Here is a 20,066-nt window from a genome sequence, read left to right as displayed (position 1 = left end):
ACCTTGTAGGAATTTTTGTTCAGAAGATCAATGTTTCCAGACTCCTGCTTTCAAACAATATCTTTGAACCTGTCCCCACACTGCATACTGCCACAAGCCTGTCCCCCTTTGGATAAATCTTCACATTTTCGGGCTCTTCCTTCCCAGATAGCTGGCAGCATTTCCAGTTTTCAGCAGAAGCTGATCGAATCAAACTGAAGACTTTTGAGTCATTCTACTGCGGTCCAAGGAATCCAGTCTCCCCAGGACATTCTCTGATGAGGTCTTCTGAGCCGCAGGCCTCGCAAAAGAGAATGTGCTGTTTCTCAAGCAGGAAGGCGTTTTGTGGCTGAGTCTAAACTGAAACAGGAGTTTCTTTGTGCGCGCACACACACACACACGCGCGCGCGTAGGGAAACCGTCATTTTCCTACTCGCGCCCTCTGACATCAGCCACCTTGTCTGTAGCTACAGTTTCTCTGCACTCAGATATTAATCCCAGGAGGTGAAAAATGAGCCTCTCCCCCACCCTTGCTGCCGCCTTTCGCCTCACGCCCCCAGAGAAGAGTTTCTTCACCAGGCAGCCGGTGAAGGTTTTTTTCCAAGTCACATGATCCAGGATACAGGGGAGAATCCTTCTTGGAACGGAGATGGGCCCAGAACCGAATCAGATGAGGACAGATAAGGTGTGATGTGGGGGAGACTATATAAGAATGGACCCAGGGCTGCAGCAAGCACTCAACCGAGTGGCCCCTTCTCAAGACGCAGTCATGCATGTGCCAGGAGGCTCCGTCGCCAGCCACTTGGGAACCACCAGGCGCAACTACTATTTCACCACGGCCACGCTGGCTCTGTGTCTCGTCTTCGCCGTGGCAACCATTATGGTGTTGGTAGTTCAGAAGACGGTAAGTGGACTCCTCTTTCTCGCCTCTCCTTTCTTATTTATGTTCCATTTTCCCCAGAGAGAGAGCCTTGGGGATAAACTAATAAATTGATTGAGAGCCAAAGCAAAACATATATCATGTAGAGAAAGGGAGAAAAGAAACGGGAACTTAACTCTGAAATAGTTTGCATTTTTGAGAGAAAAATGTGGTGAGCTATCATTATTTCAAAACTTCCCTGTCTTGTATAAGCCAAGAGAAGGGAGAGGAGCTATCAGCCTCGAGAAATTAAGATTTAAATCTTGCTGAGCCAGCGACTTGTACCAAGGAAGGAGGCCATAAGGAAACCTGATAATATATTTGCCCAACTTGCTATCATGGATTCAAGGTCTTCAGATCAGGTTCCAAGGATCTATATTTTTGGTCCAAATGTTCCTGAGATTTCTAAGGCTTCATCTATAACCAGGAGATTTTTTAACAAGGAGCTAAGTTTCAGAGGCCCAGGGCTGTAAAGGAAGGAGGCAAGAGAGAAGAGCAGGGCTACCTAAAGCTTTGGGCATTTCAGTGTTAAAACACCAAGACGAATTGAACGCTCCCTCCGTAGCCACTGCTTTGAACAGCTTAGGCTGTCACAAGAAACAGCACAGAGGCAGAACGCAGAAATGTTTTTAACACCTGTTCCCTCTAAGACTTCTCAGAATACTAAAACTACAAGCAATTATGGGTACACATTGTGGAGTCAAACTGTTGCAGGAAATTTACTTCATCTGAAGTAAATGGTAAGATTTGTCACCAAAACAGAAGAGATGAAGAAGGAAGCTTCTTTGTATTTTAGGAAAGGGGTGTTTACAGAGAATCCACCAGTATGTGTTTTATAGAAAATACTGCACTGATAGGATATACTGCTCATGAATTGTTTTAATGAAGTAAAGTTTTTGTTAATTTTGATAATTTAAGAACTCTACCCCCACACCCCCAAACATACCCTGCCAAAGTGAGAACATTCTGTTGATTCCTTTATTCTTCCCATTTTTCACAGTATGAAGTCCTGCAAAATGTGTTCTGGTTTTCCTTTAATTCTCAGGCTGAATGCTCTATAGCTTATCGATTGCTAAAAAGAACCAGGCTTTAAAAGACTTTGGTATCTCTTTCTCAAGTGTCATCCAGCTTTGAAATTTAAATGAAGCTCTAAGGCTCATATCTCTTAGAGAAAGAAAACAGAATGGCCAACATTTGATTTAGATAGTAGAATTTAGAAAACTCATCACTTAATGGGCTCATAGACATCTACTAAAAATAGTGCTCTTGAAAACATTCCAGGGCACGTTTTTTTCTGTAGAGGCTCTATAATTTCTGTAATTCTAATTTGAAGTAAATCAGAGGTGTATCATTTTATAGCAAGGGCCAAAGAAAAGAAATTGAAGTGGACTTCTAAAATTTCTTTAGTTAAGCTTGAAGGGAAGAAAGAGAGAGAGAATGAATGAAAGAAGGAAAGAGAGATGGATGGATGGATGGATGGATGATTGGATGGATAAATGGATGGAGGGATGATGGATGGATGGATGGATGGATGGTTGGATGGATAAATGGATGGATGGATGATGGATGGATGGATGGATGGATGGATGGATGGATGGATGATAGGAGCAGGGGGTTGGGATGTGATTGTGATACATAAAGCTACAGACACCTCCAGAATGGTCCTTATTCAAATCCCAATTTTAGTTAAACTAATTCTTTCTATAAAGGAACTGGAGTGGATCTTTCTGCTTCGTTTTTGTAAATGTGGAAAAAGAATAACAGAAAGAGAACAGGGCTTGAACTAAGTCATCCTGAGAAACGGGTAGAGTCAAGAATGCTTGATTGTTTAATGAGAACAGCATTCCCTTTGCCAATACAGACAGCAACAAAGCACTAAGACATTGTGCTCCTACTCTTCTCTTGGAAGCTTTATCTTCTTGTGCACCTGTTTCCTTGACTGACCCCTCGTATTTGGCTATGTAAAGATTCACTTCACAATCTGATTGTATGGTGTGGTGTGCTGTGATTTCTTAGCCTGAGAAATATCAGTTACTTACTTAAAAGCTAAGGCCTATAATACTAATTGTGGTAGTCAATGTTAAGTGTTTTACACATTTCATTTCCAAGAAATTATTCAGACATTAAGTGTTGTAAGAGTCAAGAAGAGCTATCCCCTTGAGCTTGATTTGTCATGGGAAACTTCCTGTAGCAAGAGGGAAAGCAGGCTAACTTTAGAAAAGGTAGAACTTAGACCAAGAAAAAGACTCTAACAGGACCTCTGGTAAAGAAATCCCTGCGAGAGACCCAAGGAACTTAACCTCACATCCCAATTATTAAAAAAAGGAATCAGTTGATGGCTACATAGCACTCTATGTGTGAGGTTGGATGGGGGCAGGGTTGGAGAACCATGAGAACGGTTTTTGGCCTAACAAGTCATAGTTCTAGGTAAAAAGGCAAATTTACAGACAAAATTTAAAACAAGATAAGTCATAATATATAATAAGTGATGGAAGGTAGACACATAGGGCCACCATAAGACCACAAGTTAAGGAGACAGTGTTTTCCCAGGTTTAGGAAAATCTTTTCTGGAGATTAGAGTTTCAGACTAGCTTGAGAAATGTGTACAATTTAAAAGAGGTGGAGAGGGAAATCAGAGGAGGGGTCCCTCCTGGCCAATGGAGCTGTGTGAGCCAGAGATGGAGAAGAGAAGATATAGACCATGTGGGAAAATCAAAGATCACCCTGAGGTTTGGCCTGAAGATCAAATAACTCCCAGGTCAAACTCCTTGGGAGAGACAAAGAAGGCACTTGGGTTTCAATCTCAAGTATTTATTGAGCATCTACACTGTGCAGGACGCTGTTCTAAGCAGTATGGATACAGCCTTGAACAAAGCCAACAGAATCCTTCTTCCATGTTGCTTCTGGAACTTACTGTCTAGCAAGGTCTATAAAGTCTCTATAGAGGTTTCATTTTGTTTTACTTACATTTAAACCACTATATTTGTTATAAAATATTATGTTCACATGGCTTAAGAAAGGTAAACAGTGAACAAGGAAGAAGAAAGAAATCAAAAATCTGTTATACCCTCTCCACTCAACCACCAGCCCCCCTTCCCTGAGATAACCACCATTGACAGATTCTTCCATGTCCTCCACAAAAATCTGTGTGTCTACAAATATATAGTACACACATGTCATTATAGTAAACTCACAATTTTGCACCTTGCTTTATTGACCTGACAGTGTATCATGGAGACCCTTCCATGCCAATACATGGAAGTCCATCTCATTCATTTGAAGAGTCATAGAGTGTTCTCTTGTATGCCTGCTTCATAACTTTTAGAGAAGGATGCATGTTTTTCTTTAGAATTTTTGCTCACTCTGCACATCTCCAAGTATATCTGTGGGATAAATTCCTAGTGGTGGGAATAGAGTGCATTTTTCACTTCAATAAATACTGTCAGTCATGGGGGCCGGACCCATGGCCGAGTGGTTAACATTCCATGTACTTCGCTTCAGAAGTCCAGGGTTCGCAGGTTTGGATCCCAGGTGCCAACCTACTCCCTTCATCAGCCACGCTTTGTGGAGGCATCCCACATACAAAGTAGAGGAAGATAAGCAGCATGTTAGCTCAGGGCGAATCTTCCTCAAGCAAAACAAGAGTAGGATTGGCAATGGATGTTAGCTCTGGGAAAATCTTCCTCACGCACACACACATACACACACACAAACCCAAAAAGCTGTCAGCCAGCCTCCAAAGAGATTGTACCAATATACTCTTGAGGGAGTAAAAGTCCTACCAACAAAGACGCACCTCTTAGTGTCAATATGGAAAGAATGAAAATTGATTTATTATTGAGTAAGCACAACATAGTACACGCACATATGTCAGGATGAAATGCCACACAATTTATACAGTGAAGCAAAAGGAAAAACTATAAAATTTCTCTTATCTCTTCCAGAGACAGAAGTTTATATAAGGAGATGGGCTGCAAGATTGACACTAGAAGTCTTTACATTTCAAGGGGCTCTGAGGTCTTCCATCTTAGGGACATCTCTGTGTTATAAACCCAGAGAGTGGGCTTATCCAGTCCCTGGAGAGATTTATTTACATTCCAAAAGGTTGCAGCAAGGACCCAGGATCATTAAGTTTTCAAGGAGAATCTTTCTAGAAAGAAGAGAAAGCAGCTGCCACCTCTTCCCTTTATTAGCAAAGAAAATTCCCTTTTTTAAAAATTTTATCCTTACAGTACCACTTAGTGTCCCCACCAAGAGTGGAGCTGAGCACCTCTGAAGGGGTAGTGATTGTTGGAGGTGGTGGTATGGTTTTTTGATTTGCTTATAAGCTCAGATAAAATATCGGGTGAGTTGAAATGCCCTGTGATGCTTCCTTCTACCCAAGTTACTCTCTCCAGTGCATTCATTTTATCAATGAAAAAAAATCCACTGAGAATCTTTTCAGGGGCAAGCCCTGTGCTGGGCTGTGAGGGAAGGGCCCCCGTGGACAGAGCAGAACCTCTGCTTTCTGGGACTTCTCTAAGTTGGGGACACTTAGAGTTTGAGTTTGGGGCAGAATGACACAGAATGCCATAGATCAGAGGAGAGGAAGACAATTTCTGCTTGGGATGAGAGACGAGTTTGCAGAAGAGCCAGAACGGAAGCTGAGCCTCCTCCAAGAATTAGAAGGATCATGCCTTATGCCCAAAGTTTTATTTTGAAAATTTTCAAACCTGTAGAGAAGTAGAATGGTAAACACCCATATACTCTTTCACCTAAATTCGCTGTGTTAGTATTTTTCCATATTTGTGCTCTTCCTAAAGTATATATGAAAGTAAGTTGCAGACAGCGTGACTTTTTGCCCACGTCTATCTCAGCACCCATTCCCTACTTACAGCAATGCCGTTATCATGGCAACGAGAGTTAATGTTAATTCAGTAATATCATCTAATAATAAACAGTCCATATCTTAATTTCTGCACTTGTCCAAAAATATCTTCTATAGCTGTTGTGCCTTGTTTTGTTTGGGTATCCAGAATCCACTCTCAAGGTCACACACAGCATTTGGTTATGTCTGTTTTAATCTAAAACACTGCTATTTCAAGCATGGTCCTGGGAGCTTGTTAGAAACGCAGAATCTCAGGCCCCATTCTGGACCTACTTAATCAAAATCTGCATGTTAACACGCTCCACGGGTGGTCTGTATGGACATTAAAGTTTGAGAAGCAATGATGTAACAATCCCTCCAGCCCTTTGTCGTTTCTTTTTCATGACATTGACATTTTCGAAGTGTCTAGGCCAGTTCTGTTGCAGAAGAGTTCATTTTTGGATTTTTCATAGTGTTTACTCATGATTATATTCAGATGAAACACTTTTTGGCAAGAACAGTACATAGGTAATGTTATATACTTCTTATTGTAGCACTGTCACAGGCTTAGGTCAGACTGTCTCATTATAGGTGATAATGGTTAGTCACTTGATTAAGGTAGTGACCACCAGCTAGCTGTTTTGTAAAAATGCTTTTTTCTTTCTTATTAGTAAGTAATCTATGGGGTAATACTTCGAAGACATAAAAATTTGGCTGTTCTTGATGATCCTTCTCCGAATCAGCTAACGCACTGAGGCTTGAAGAATGATGAGTACCTAATTCTATCATTCCTTCCACCTTAATTAACTGGAATTCTTGAAGGGTGGAGAGCTCTCCATTGGAAGGATGGTGGCAGGTGGAGGTGGGGCAGGGCATTCCAGGTCAGGCAAAAGAGTGAGCAGAGGCATAAACCCAGAGGAAGGCAAGGTGTCAGAGGTCAGTCCAGACTGCACAATGGGGCAGCGGGAAGTAGACCTGGGTGGCAAGACTCATTGATTGAGGAAGGTGAGAGGAGAGGATGCCACTCCCATCAGCAGACTAGAAAGATTTCCCAAATCCATTTATGAGCCCGGCTCCAGACTCATCCTCCTGTAGCCATCCCCCCACTCCCTGGGGAAGGAAGATCTGAATGCCTGTTGAGTAATATCTTTAAGCCCTTGCTATTCAAACTGTGGTCCCCGGCCCAGCAGCACTGCATCATCTGGAAATGCAAATGTTCATTAGAAATGCAAAACCTAAGGGCCCATCCCAAACCTACTGAACCAGAATCAACATTTTAACAAGATCCCCAGTGGCAGAAGCACTGCTTTAAGCCACTCTGGTCCAATTCTCACTTTCACTAACCATACCAAAACAAAGGCTGCCAATAAAAACATAGTCTTTCTCCTCCCCAGGAGACCTCTATGACCTCCGTCCACTTTCTCAATGAGTGTCAGGAGAATTTTCTGCCCCAGCTTCATCCTGCCCTCCCCTAGAGAGGCAGTCGAGCATGACTTTGAAGAGCATTGCCTTCCAAGTCAACACCCCTGATTTTGAATCTTTTCCCTGCAATTCACCATCTGTAGGACCCTTTGTAATCATTAAGTCACTTCTCTAAGTCAATCACTAGCTCTTGCAGTAAAGATCAAATAGAATAATACATGTAAATCATTTAACCCTGGGGGATTAAACACCCTCATCAAGTGCTTAATGATCTTATCTTGAAAATAAGAGACATTCATGGCAAAGGTCTCAGTGGCCCATCTTACAAGACAATGTGAGACCAGCAAGGAAAGGAATGGGGACCCTCCCTGGCATATTCCAAACATTAGTTGCCTTTGGCCATTTTCAGTCAGAGAGAGTATCTTTTGTGAAAAGTAAATTTGGGAGCTGATTGCATCTGCACAGCGTTGCTCTGTGAAAAGAAATGAGCCTTTCAAAGTATTGGGACAAATTAAGCACGTCATTAGGATCAAGGGAGTAACCAAAATAGCTGCCATTTTCGAGTACTTGCCAACACTTTATGTACAATATCTTATTATGTCCGCAACAACCCAGTCTGGGGAAGGATTATCAGTCCTCTTATCATGATGATTAAAAGAAACAAGGAAACAGAGTTCTCGGCAGGGAAGATGAATGGGATCAGGTCACTTCACCTGGGAATGAGCAGGTTAAAGATGACCTTCTTCTCTCCAAACACAGAAACATTTTTGGGGATACTCATCAGACAAGCAGAGTCTGAAACAAAAGTACACCCAAGGAAGTGTAGCTGGCTGATAACCATGGAGATGAAGTTTCCTGAGCTACTCAGTGGCGCTGAGAATGACAACCTAGGAGGGTCCATTTGCTTGTGCTGTGTCCAACCTAGGTACTGTCTACCTCAAAGTCAACTCACTTGGTTCACACTTCCCCAGCCAGGACCCAGATCCCCAGGCAAGATTTGGAAGAGAATTCTAGGACTGGCCAAAGAGGAGTTGATGGATGGCACTCAGCATAGTGCCTAAGGGCATAAACAGTCCTCAGCAAATTTTAAAAGTTATCTCTTTATACCCTGCTTTTCCATCTCCAAATGCAAAGACTGCTAATGGGAAGGGAGAGGAATGAAGAATGAGCTTTTCTATCCCTGGCTCTGAAGATAGCATCTTCTCGGTTTCCTCTTCTGTAAAACTAGCTTGATGGACTGAAAGATGTCTAGGTTCCTTTCTGACTCTGATTCTCTGATCTTTTCTACCATGGGTATCCAGGGAAGCTATGGAGACCTCATCCAGGGAGCTCTTTAAGAATAGTCACACTTCTGTCCTGGATGTCATGGGCCCTGGATGAAGTTTTAATAAAAGACTTCTTTTCTGTACTAAGATGCTTTGGTTTTGACATCCTCCTGCCTGAAGTTAGGAAGCCAGGAAGCCCTTAAATGACAGACAGAGGCCTCTCCAGCTCCCATCTAAATTAGATCCTCCTCCCAAATATTCTCTCTTACAACCTTGTTACCCAGATGTGTTCTGTGGGCCAGGAGCATCAGCATCACCCAGAGCTTGTCAGAAATACAGACTCTCCAGCTCCACCCAAACCTGCTGAATCAGAATTTGCCTTTTAACATCTCCCCAGGTGATTCATATACACACACATGCACCATCTTGAAACGCTTTGACTCTTTTCACTGTGGTTCTTGCCACAACTTGCAGTTCTAGTTATATATTTATTTGCACATTTTTTTTAAAGATTTTATTTTTTCCTTTTTCTCCCCAAAGCCCCCCGGTACATAGCTGTACATTCTTCGCTGTGGGTCCTTCTAGCTGTGGCATGTGGGACGCTGCCTCAGCGTGGTTTGATGAGCAGTGCCATGTCCGCGCCCAGGATTCGAACCAACGAAACACTGGGCCGCCTGCGGTGGAGCGCGCAAACTCAACCACTCGGCCATGGGGCCAGCCCCATTTATTTGCACATTTTTAAGACAGCTTTAATGACTAAGCCATAAAGTCCACAGGATGTCTTCCAAGGACTAATGTAATGCCTGGCACACACCAGGCGTTCACTCATCGTGTACTGGATGTCTGAATCTCTGGTATTGTGTCCAGCTGCTGGTGGCAGCTGGGTTAGCTCCACTGGGTTTCCTCTTCCAGCATTCTCTCCCTGTCCCTGGAGACTTTTCTGGGCAGCTGATGAATTCAACAGTCTTAGCACCACATTTAAATGTAGAAGTTTTTCTCTGTGCATTCACACAGTCACCCTTGGCCGTAAATGAGGTGTTTACTAAATTTTGAAATGCTGTTTGTTGTCTCACAGAGGCAACATGGAGGGAAATTTTTCGATGTCAGGTTTTCCTATGAACTGCATGCGTAACTGAGAGACCGCAAACATACAGCATTGTTAGTTAGGTTCAGAGCTTCCAACTAAAGCAATAAAATTATAGATGATTAGAAAAATGAGGGAAGGCTCTTCCAAGATAAGTTCACTCTCTTTCCCCCGAAAACTTGAAGACCAAAAGTTTATATTGCCTTCCGCCAGCTCCAGATCAGTGCTATGCCAGAACTTTGCTGTCAGGAGACGTTCTGGACTCATGACAACTCCCCTGGGGTAGAGAGGAGATCCACTTCTCAGAAAACAAGTTGTCAGTGGAAGGCAAAGGACAGAGCCCCTAAGGAAATGGTGGAATAGAAGAGGACCTCCAGGTGGTCCTAGGTGTTTGTGCGGAAGACTAAGAAAATAAGATGGGGCAGCTGCTAACTTCTTGCTCTGGCAGAGGTTGGGAAGTTGTTTTTATCCTTTAAGTGCTCACACCTCCCTAGGTCTTTATTAATATTTCAATCCAATGTGCCATAGGAGATCCCAAACTGGACAGGTCAAAAGATGAATAAGGCATTTCATTCCTTATTGGCAGGACACTGGAGGGTGTCTCCATGGCTGAGGTGGGGAGAAGGGGGAGAGAGACTAGTTAGTCTTGAGGAACTTGTTAGAGCTGAAGAACTGTGCCCACCTGCTTCTGCTGACCACATACTCAGAGCAGCCCAACAAGACCTCTCTTTAATGCCATCTAATCCCCCAGCCTGGGAGGCCCCCCATCAAGGGACATCTGCTTCCATGAACCTCCTCCTTATCTGTGTAAATATTTCTCTATATATATGTATGTTTGTAATAGAATAAATAATATAAAATATAATGTGAATGTATAAGTATATAATATACATCTGTGTTTATTTATAAATATTTAGACATTATATTCAAATATAAACCTGTGATAAATCCACGAGGGCAGAGACAAAATCTAATTATTTATGGTATCCTCACAATACTTAGCATATAAACATTCAATTAATTCAGAATTTCCAACCACAGGAGAGATAGAAATGTACCTTCCCAGGTATGTTTACAACCTACTTTTGATGAATCAAACATGGAAAAAAAAACGCATACATTTATACACTTGATTGTTCTTATGTTGACCGAAGGAGGAAAAAATAACACATGTGGAGGTTAAAAAAGACAAAAAGCGCTGGACTAGGAGTTAAGAGTTGCAGATTTCAGGCCCCTGAGTTGCTGTCAACTTTTCCTTTTCCCTCTCTCAGCCCCCAGTTTGTCACCTGTGAAATGTGGCTAGTGACCCTCATCTTGCATCCCTGATAAGTAGGTTGTCAAGCAAAGAGATGGGAAAACCCTTTGTAAACTAAGTCAGTGAATTAATTTTTAAAAATTTAAGGGTCAGATGGAATGTGAAATCTAAATTACACAGTACTTTGAGGACCACCAAGATGGAAGAGAAAAAGATGAGTGGATTCAGTTGGATGTCATCCTCATGTTGCTTCTTTTTTTTCTTCCTTCTCTTCCAGGACTCCATTCCCAACCCACCCGGCAAATTCCCCCTGAAAGGAGGTAAGACCTTGGAATTAGGAGTAAATATGTACTGAATCATCCTTATCACACCACAGTTGATTAAAAACCAGAAACAGCAGGACAGTGCCCTACAGAAAAGGGAGCGGAGGCGGAGGTGGGAGCTGCTCAGGGCTGAGCTGATGCATCTTGATTCGTCTGAGTAGTCTCTGATCCACACCCTCATTCCCACAAGTCTCCCACTAGCCCTCAACTCTCCCACTAATGAAAATTCTACCTGTGGCATGGGCTGTTGCGTGGACATAGACAGGAATGCAAAGAAGTGTTGTGTTAAAAGCTTGAAATTTGGAGTCAGGCAAATATGGGTATGAATCTTGGCTCTGCATTCCACCTGGGAGCCTCAGTTCCTCATCTACAAAATGGGAATAGTAATACCCACCTCACGAAGGTATTGGAGAAGCCAATCAGATCTTGTCTGTAAATTGCTTGGCATGGCAACCAGCACACAGTAATCGTTAAGTAACTGGTAGTAGCCAAAATGCATAATGAAGTTGAGGATCTGTGAAAACAGACCTCCTCTCCCCCGCATTTCCTATCAGTGAAGTCACTAATTAATGCGCCGTCTCTACCAGCCCCAGAGAGGGGATGTGCAGTTAGGTTAACACTGAAGATGAAAAACTTTGAGATCATCCGGTGAATGTTTTCAATGCAGAGAGGAGGAAAAGTAAGACCCAGTGAAGTGTCATGTCCAAGGGCCTATGGAGCCAACCTAGAACTCAGATGTCCTCATCTCTAAGTTCTTTCCACTCAAGAACATTAACCCATTCCAGTCCTGTAAACTTTAGAACCCAGACAGCAAGCACAGCTGGATAACAAGGCAGCTCAGAGAAAAAAGGAGGAGAGAAAGAGAAAGTAGACGTGCCATCATAAGTACCCAGGTAGAGACACCAGGGCATCCTTGGGACCAGAGGACACAAGTGCCTGGACACAGCTCCTCACACCAGCAGCATCGCACTTGGAGTTTCCATCAGGAAACCTTTTCTGCTATCTGTCACCCAGAGACTTAGCAAGTAAGGGCAGAAGGACCCAGACACACAAGCCTTCTGGATCTTTCAAGTCAGACTGATAATCACAGCTTTGTCAACAATGTCTTAATCGTGGCTAGAATTACTTAGCACATGACCCCAATTCCCACAATGCCTCCCACTGCAGACAGTCCCATTCACGTAAAAGGGAGAACGGTACAATGCAGAGGTCAGCAAATTTTTCCTGTAAAGGGCAAGATAGTGAATATTTTAGGCTTTGCAGGCCGTGAGGTCTCTGTTGCAGCTAGTCAACTCTCTTGTTGTAGTGCAGAAGAAGCCCAGGCTCTGTGCAAATGAGCAGCCATGGCTTCGAGTCCATAAAACTTTCTTTGTATAATGAGGAGGTGGGATGGATCTGACCCACAGACCAGAGTTTGCTGACCCCTATCATGGAAACCCCACAGGCTTGGAGTCAGAACATGTGACACATGTTCTTACAGAGCCTGCAAAAATCCAAGTGCACTGAGTAAGTGTCACCTTCCCTTCCCCACTCCCATCGTTCCGCCACCACATCCACTCAGACTTTCCAAGACCAGAACCTTTCGTTTTTTGAGAGGGGGAGGCGATCTTGAACAGGAACATGATCTCAATGAGAAGGACAGTTTTGGTGGGGCGATGTGACTTCAGCCATTCTGCATCTCAGTTTCCGCACCTCCACATGGGTTACCAAGTACAGGGGCTCCAAGCAGCGGTTCTGGCCCTATAACGGCTTTCACCAGTCCAGAGTGGAGGAGGAAAAAGAAGGACAAGGCAGCCCCCTTTTCCCATAGCCAAGTATTTTTAAGGTAAGGGGCGCTTCTGTCCTCTGAGAGTATGTCCTTTCCTCAAGTGGTAAAATGTCATTTCTTTTACAACATGAAGTTGATATAGACAGGAGTCAAGTTGGATTGCTTTTTGTCTGAGTTACTTTTCTTTGTTTGTTTTAGTGGTCACAATAGGCAAAATCAAAAGATGCCCACTGTATCTTGGTCACTGAATTTTCATTTTGGGATCAATTTCTTTGGTCCGTTAAATCCAAAATTTGGGGAGCCATGGATGAGATCATTTATCAGCTCCCTTCTCATCTGGGCCATCACTGTAAATATCAGAATACAAGCCAATCCAAACCAACCTCAGTTCACAATTCAATGTCTCAGCAACCAGACAAAAAAATGCTAATAGGACCCTCCACTAGGGCCATGACTATTGTTAAAGACCCTCCCGTACCGCCCTTAGGTTGAACTTTGCCTCAATCCTGTGAGCAGGCAACGTGGGGATTGGTATTCCCATTTTGCAGATGAGGAGCTGGAGCCCAAGCAATCAAGATGAGTTGCTAAGGAGTTGATAGCAGAGCAGGAGTCAGAATCTCAGGTCCCCTCTCTCCCCCTGCGTGATGTGCTCCAGCCATGAAATGTCAGTGACCTGCTCTCTGTGGTCCTTGGCTTTCTCCTGCTTTTAATGCAAGTCCACACTTCTCTCAGCTGGCAGACTGCAGACCCGGGAGTAAGGGGAGGTGGAAAAACACCTTGGAGCAAGACCTGGGCTCCAGAACTGACCTTGGCACCTGCCAGCTGTGTTTCTCTGAGCAAGTCTCTCCTCCTCTCTGGGCCTCGTCTGTAACATCCCAGCGACGTGCTAAAGGAGCTGGAAGGTCCTTCCAGCTTTGACACTTTATGACGCTGGAATTCTCTCATTCAGTATCTAAATCTAGAAGAAAAAGTCTAGCAATAGTCTTGAGGGAGTCTGAAGACACAGCCTCCTCCCCCAACAAGCCCTCTTAAATGGGCACAAGCAGCAAACTGTCCCTTTGAAAAGCCATTGCAAGCCCTTCTGGGCAGAAGGGAACCCCTAGAGGAGCATGTAGTTTGTCACTGGGAAACATGTGGTTTGTCGCTGGGGCGGACAGGGACAGAAGCCAGACTTTTTCCAGGGACTCTTCTGTCACCAGCTGATGGAAATCATCCACCGTCAGCGGGAAGACAGCAGCAGCCCCGAGCCCAGGAAGCAGGGCCGTGTACACACACAACAGTAACTTCACACCAGATGACACTTAGCTGCAGGGGAATCCACGGAAAACCAATCCTCTTTGTAACGAAAGGATTTCTGGGTCCCAGCACAAGCTGCCCATTCCTTCCCAGGAGACTGTCACGAGACATTGCCACCTCGTAGGCACTCCATTGTGCTTAGGACTCAGTGGACCATTCCAGGGGTTCAGCTGGGACTGTGGGCCAGGAAGGGGCCTGGGAGAACCTTCCACCACATGCTTCTCCTCTCATCAGGAAAATGGGGTTAACAAGGACTCCCACACAGAGCCGCCACGAGGGTGACATGGGGCAGCAAATACAGCTCTTGTCTGCCACGTGTCTGAGCCTATGTCCTTTGGACACAGGGTCCGCTCTATTCTTTCATCTCCGAATAAAATGGCTCCATCCCACCCCAGATATATGGTGAGGAAGCCAGGAGGGCTGCTTGTCAGCTCGAGGCTTGTGCTGCTTCTCGTCCCTTCTTGTTCCAATTTTCTGCTTCCAGCTCATTTTGAATCTCGCATGTGCTCACCTTACGTGACTTATTTGCCCAAATCACAGAATGCAGACACTTTTGCCTTGATTTCCCCAGAGTTCCAACAGCACCCCGCCTTTGCGTCCAGCAAAGTTCCTAGCAGGATTTAGGGGACGCAAAGAAGCTGGGTGGGGGGCAATGCACTCCATCACAGAGGAAGATGCAAACAGAATATCAGACACCCTTGTTCTTGTAAGGCCTCTGCCACTCCAGCCACTGGGAGTTTCTGGAGAGACAGGTCTCCTCCCTGGGGCTCAGCCCTCCGCCATGCACACTCGCCCACTCTCCTTCCTACCAGTTTGCATGTCCTTTTCCTCCCCTCACCAACACTGCAGAGATTCAAATTCTACTGACTTTATTTTGCCAAATGATTTTGGTGGCCTTAATCTCAGGACCAGTCCTTCCCAACATCCCAAAAACTGAATGACAGGACTTCTCTGCACTGGAAGAATTCTGGACACAACTTTTAAATCAGCTTTTCCTTTATTCCCTCACTATGTGCGGATGGGGGCCTGGCAGAGTGAGAATAATGAATAGTGACGGGCGTCCGCTATGTACCAAGTGCTGGACTGAATGCCTTGTAATTCACTCATGCCATCCTCACAATGAGCCCCAAGGATAACTATGAGCCTTGTTTTATAGGTACAGAAACTGGAGCACAGAGAGGTTTACTGACTTGCCTAAGATTGCACAGCTAGCAAGGAGTGAGACAAGACCTCAAAATCCAGGCTGACCCACCCTGATACCCCTTGCTTAAGTGGGACTGTCCCACCAGATGCTTAGTAAAGCATGACTGTGCTTCCTTCCGGCGCCCCTACCAGACCTCCAAAGCTGGGAATCCTTCCAGCACTCTTTGTCGCTTCCTCAGCACCTGCTCCCGTGGCTGTTCGCTTTCTTGTCGCTGAAGCCTGCTCTCTGTTATCAAGCTCTGGGGCAGAGAGGGTCCTCAGGGTGACCACACACATGGGTCTGCATGCGAGGTGGACTGACAGGCTGCATAAGCGGCCCATGGCAGGGGATCCAGAGACTGAATTTAAGCCCTGGCTTTGCAGCTGAGGAGTCATGAGACCTGGAATGAGTGCTCCCTCCCCTACAAACGCCAGTTAGAGGAGGTCTTTCTTTCCTGTGAATGTCACGTGGCCCCTAACATCCAGAGGTTCCTGGAAGCCCTGACACATTGAAACAGTGGATAGACTTCGACCCCTCCGTGCACTCCCCACCCTCGCTTGAGTTCCATCTCCAGCTGAAGACGAGGTGCAAAAGGCGAGAGCGGGGTTGAACTTTGGAATACCTCCATTCCAGTCCTGGGACTTGAAGCTCTTCCTTTCCCTCTCAGGGGCTGGGGTGTCCTGTTTTCTAGAATACATGGAATGATGGGGGTAAGCCAGATGACCTGACCCAGGCGTGGAGTTTGCTTTGAGTATCACATTCCAGAAACGGAACAAATAACTTAGGATTCTTTGGCCATTTTACCGGGCTAACAATTTACAATTTTTGTGCAGCTTAGCTGACTATTCTCCTCCTCCCCGCTCACTCCCCCTGCTGAAAAGAAAATGTGGGCCTTGAAAGAGATCAAGGAAGGTTGGCTTTCTAATTGTACCTAGCGAACCATCCCCAAAGAAACAATAAAAGGTACCCATTGAAGGCAATGAAACAAAACCACAGAGGCTGGCCACTCAGCAATCCCCAGCTATCCCTGGTGTCACATGGCTGTGATCCAGATGGTCACAGCGCCACCACGACCCTAAGACACCAGGACACCACTGACAGCAGAAGAGGCAGGCGGAGAAGCAGCATCCTCTCCCCTAGAAAGACTGAAGGTGAGCATCCGAGCCCCCGCTTCTGTCAGATGGATTGATCTGGATCTAGATTGCTCAGTCCATCAGTTGTTGCTTTTTCTTTTTCAAAGCAAGAGGGGGGACTCCTGCTCAGGGGGTAAATTGCTTTTCAGATAGTCACTGGCCTCAAAAAGTCGATTTGCTTCTGCGTTTACTTTGAACACACTCCTGAAAACTTACTCTTGAACTGTCCTTTTCTTAAGGCAGAGCTGACAGGAGTCAAGACTCTCTCTACAAGAAACAAATTAGAAAATAGGCCACTCAGAATAAAGCAGAATAGGGCCCTGGGGATGCCGCCCAGAGAGCTAAAGCCAGCTCTGCCTACCCCCCACCCCCCTGCCACGGAGGAAAGGAGGGAGGAGAGAGGAGATGCAGGGGGAGAGGAGAGAAGAGGAAAAAAATACTCAGCTCACTGAGAAACGGATTAAAATTTATACTTGAATTTAGCACATACAAATCACGTCTCTAAATTCAGAAGAAATCCCCATCTTTTAAATACTTTGGGGAAAGAAAAAGGAAATAAAGAAGAGAGGTGGAGGGAGGGGGGCGGGAAAGCAGGCCTATTCCTAAAACTGGCTTCATTCTATATTTCATCCAAGTCGCTGACACCACATGTGTCAGCCTCATGTCCACAAGCCCAGCAGAGCAAGCCCTGGACCGGGAACGGGAGCCAACACTTTCTTGGTTTACTTTGGGCAGTGGACATCAGGCTCCCTGCTATGCATGATCTCATTTAATCCTCCCAGCAACTCATCAAGGGAGGTTATTATTATTCTCATTTTCAAGAGAATTCAAAGAGGTTGAGTGACTTGTGCAAAACCACACAACTTAGTAAGTAACAGGGCTGGAATTTGAACCCAAGCCTGTTTGACCAGAAGCCTAAATTTGTAAGGGCGCTGTCATCCTTCTGCTTCTAGAATTGCTGGGGGGGGGGGGGGGGGGGTTAAAAAGTTATATAAAATGTTAGCAGATCTCACCAAATGACTCTAGACTCACCTTACCTTTTAAATTATAGACTTCAGAGGTGCTTCTTAAATACCCCCAACGATATTAATTCAACTTGCATTTAGTATAAGTGAATTCCCAGGAAATACCCAGAGTCAGATAGCTTTGTCGTACATACTGTAACAAGTCAGGATTGAAAAGACCCCCAAGTCCTGAGGAACCTTCAAGGATTCAAATGAATTCCAACTTGTTCTTGATTTGTACTTAATGATCACCTTGTATGTGCTTAATGCTGATTGCGCTGGGATGGGTGTTCCTTAGACGCTGTTTGCAATTCCAGAGTCGCCCAGTGTCCTTGGTCTAAGAAATAGCCCATCTTGGAGTTTCTCTGTCACTGGTTGGCCTGGTAGCATCAAGGAAACAGTCAACAGTTGAAACTATCCTTAGGTTACAGATTCACTTTGATTCCAAATTCTGCTCATAATGGAGAGACTGTCCCCTAGATGTCACTGTTGGGACTCTCCTGGGTATTCCACCAGAGGAAGAGAACTAAGGAGCCAGGACAAGGTAGATGCAGAGTCATTAGGGTAATTCTTCTCCTTCTTGGAAGGATTAAAATATTTTCAACAGAGGGAAGGGGATTCTGAACACTTCCTGGAAGCATCACTTGGCCTCAAACACTTATGTATGTAATTGAACTCCTCTAATCATTCAGATAATGCCATGAGCTTTGTTTAGTGAGCATTTCATCCGCCAGATCACCTTGCAAAGAAGCATTGCTAAGCTGTGCCACCAAAACAACTAAGAAAAGAGGAGGAGAGGAGGAAGGGACTGCCATTTGTTGAGTGTCTCCTCTGAGCCACGTGCTGCCCTGGCCACTTGACACCCACAATCTTATTGCATCTTTGCAACTTCCATACATTTGGTTGATTGCTACCATCTCCACTTCATAGATGCAGTAACTGAGGGGCAGTAAGAGGAAGGGAAAGGTCAGAAGCTAAAAGCCTTGATTGGAACCCAAGTGCTCTATTTGAGATGCACTGTGTCTGTCTTGTCCTGATACCAACCTGGAAGGTTCCTGGCACTCAGACCACATACCATCTGACCGGAACGGTCAGTGTGGTTTGTTTTGCTATCTTGGGCATTGTTGCATCTTAATGGAAGCCTGATTGTCCCCTGACTGGTGACTTGGCAGGGTTCAGCACAGAGGTCTAAAGTCATCTCCTGGCATTCTCCTGCAAGAGGGAGCCCAGAAGGCTCTTTAGTGCTTGTTTTCCCAGCACCTCCAGCTGCCTCATCAGTTTTCAGTCCAGCATGATGGTGGCTGCAAACCCACTTCTTCCTACACTTAGCCTCCCGCCTCAATGCAAAGACTAAAAAACAGGGGACAGAACCCTGGACTGGGAGCCAGGAGCTCAGTGCTCTGAACCTAGCTCTGCCACAAACCTACAGTGGGTCTTGGGTCAGACCCTCAATCACTCTGGGTTCAGTCACCCCACTCACAAAACTAGAGTCTTGGTTAACTTGGCATCCGATGGCCCTTTCAGGTCTAACATTTTGAGATCTCAAGGCAGGGTCCCGTCTTCAGGTTACCACTATTCTGACTTCACAACGTGATCCTTTCAATCACCTTCAACAACATCTGTCTCTCCCTGTCTCTCTCTTCTGTGCAACTGGCCAGAAGGATTTCATTGGCACATATTTCTCTCCAGGCTTCCAAACAAAGCCAGAGAAAGGTCCTTGATCCTTCTAGAGGAAGCCAAATCTTGGGAAAACAACTACAAATCTTGCCCATCTGAAGGGCTTGATCCTCAGAAGAATTCACAGAGTACTTGAGTTGTCCAAAAGATGGAATGCCCCACAGAAGAGGCAAGGAATCTTGATCTCTGTTCCTGCCTCTGTCACTAACTCATGGGGTGACCTAGGACAAGTCAGCCATGGGGTAGCATTGGGGAGCACACGTGTTATGTGGTTACCAAGCCTGGACCAGGTAACCTCTCAGTGAACTTCCATCTCTCTGAATCATACAAATCCTCACAGACCCAGGCTTTTCATAACTTAGATTGTCCCCAGACCTAAAATGTTCTGTTCTACCACTGCAGGTGTCTGGAAATCTGAATTTGTGGAGATAGTCTCCTAGCTGGGGTAGATCAACATGCCCACAAAGATAGGCAGGCTGAGCTGGGACCGACTTTCCGTCCTTATAGCAGGCCTGGCAGTGCACAGCTAAGTCTAGACAGCCTGAGAGAACAAGCAGGGCCCTTCTAGATCATCACATTCACACTGCTCTTCTCAAGCGAGGGACACGAGAGCCCAGAGAGGGGAAATTCCTAATTCTAACTCCAAGGCCATCAACTCAGCCACGACCTGCAGACAGTTCTCATTTCCCCCACCCAAGCGTTCAGTTCTTCAGACTCAACCCCTCCAGACATCACATTCAGCTGGGAAATGAATGAAACAGGAGTGTTTTTTGCTCCCTATGTTCTCTGCATTAAAAATTCCAGGGACCTTACAGGATTCCAGCCACATGTAGCCCCAGTTATTTATGTTACTCCTTCCCGTCTTCGTAACCAAAAAAGAAAGTCATATCATGGACTCCCAGGGGGATGCGG

At 45.1% G+C, this 20,066-nt stretch overlaps 1 protein-coding gene across 1 annotated transcript in view; it reads left to right on the top strand.

Moving 5' to 3' along the window:
• The first annotated feature begins 368 nt into the window (after positions 1–368).
• The window catches only part of TNFSF8 (TNF superfamily member 8), a 28,420-nt gene continuing 8,722 nt past the window's right edge, over positions 369–20,066 (top strand). Inside the window, exons 1-2 of the mRNA XM_001487905.5 lie at positions 369–883; positions 11,048–11,090. Of these exons, the coding sequence (XP_001487955.1) occupies positions 692–883; positions 11,048–11,090 (235 nt within the window). The 5' untranslated portion in view covers positions 369–691. The remainder of the gene's footprint in view (positions 884–11,047; positions 11,091–20,066) is intronic.

Source organism: Equus caballus, chromosome 25 (assembly GCF_041296265.1).
Source record: "Equus caballus isolate H_3958 breed thoroughbred chromosome 25, TB-T2T, whole genome shotgun sequence".
Classification (NCBI taxonomy): Eukaryota; Metazoa; Chordata; class Mammalia; order Perissodactyla; family Equidae; genus Equus; species Equus caballus.
The sequence above is the reverse complement of the archived record's forward strand: the minus strand, read 5'-3'. Positions and strand labels throughout refer to the sequence as shown.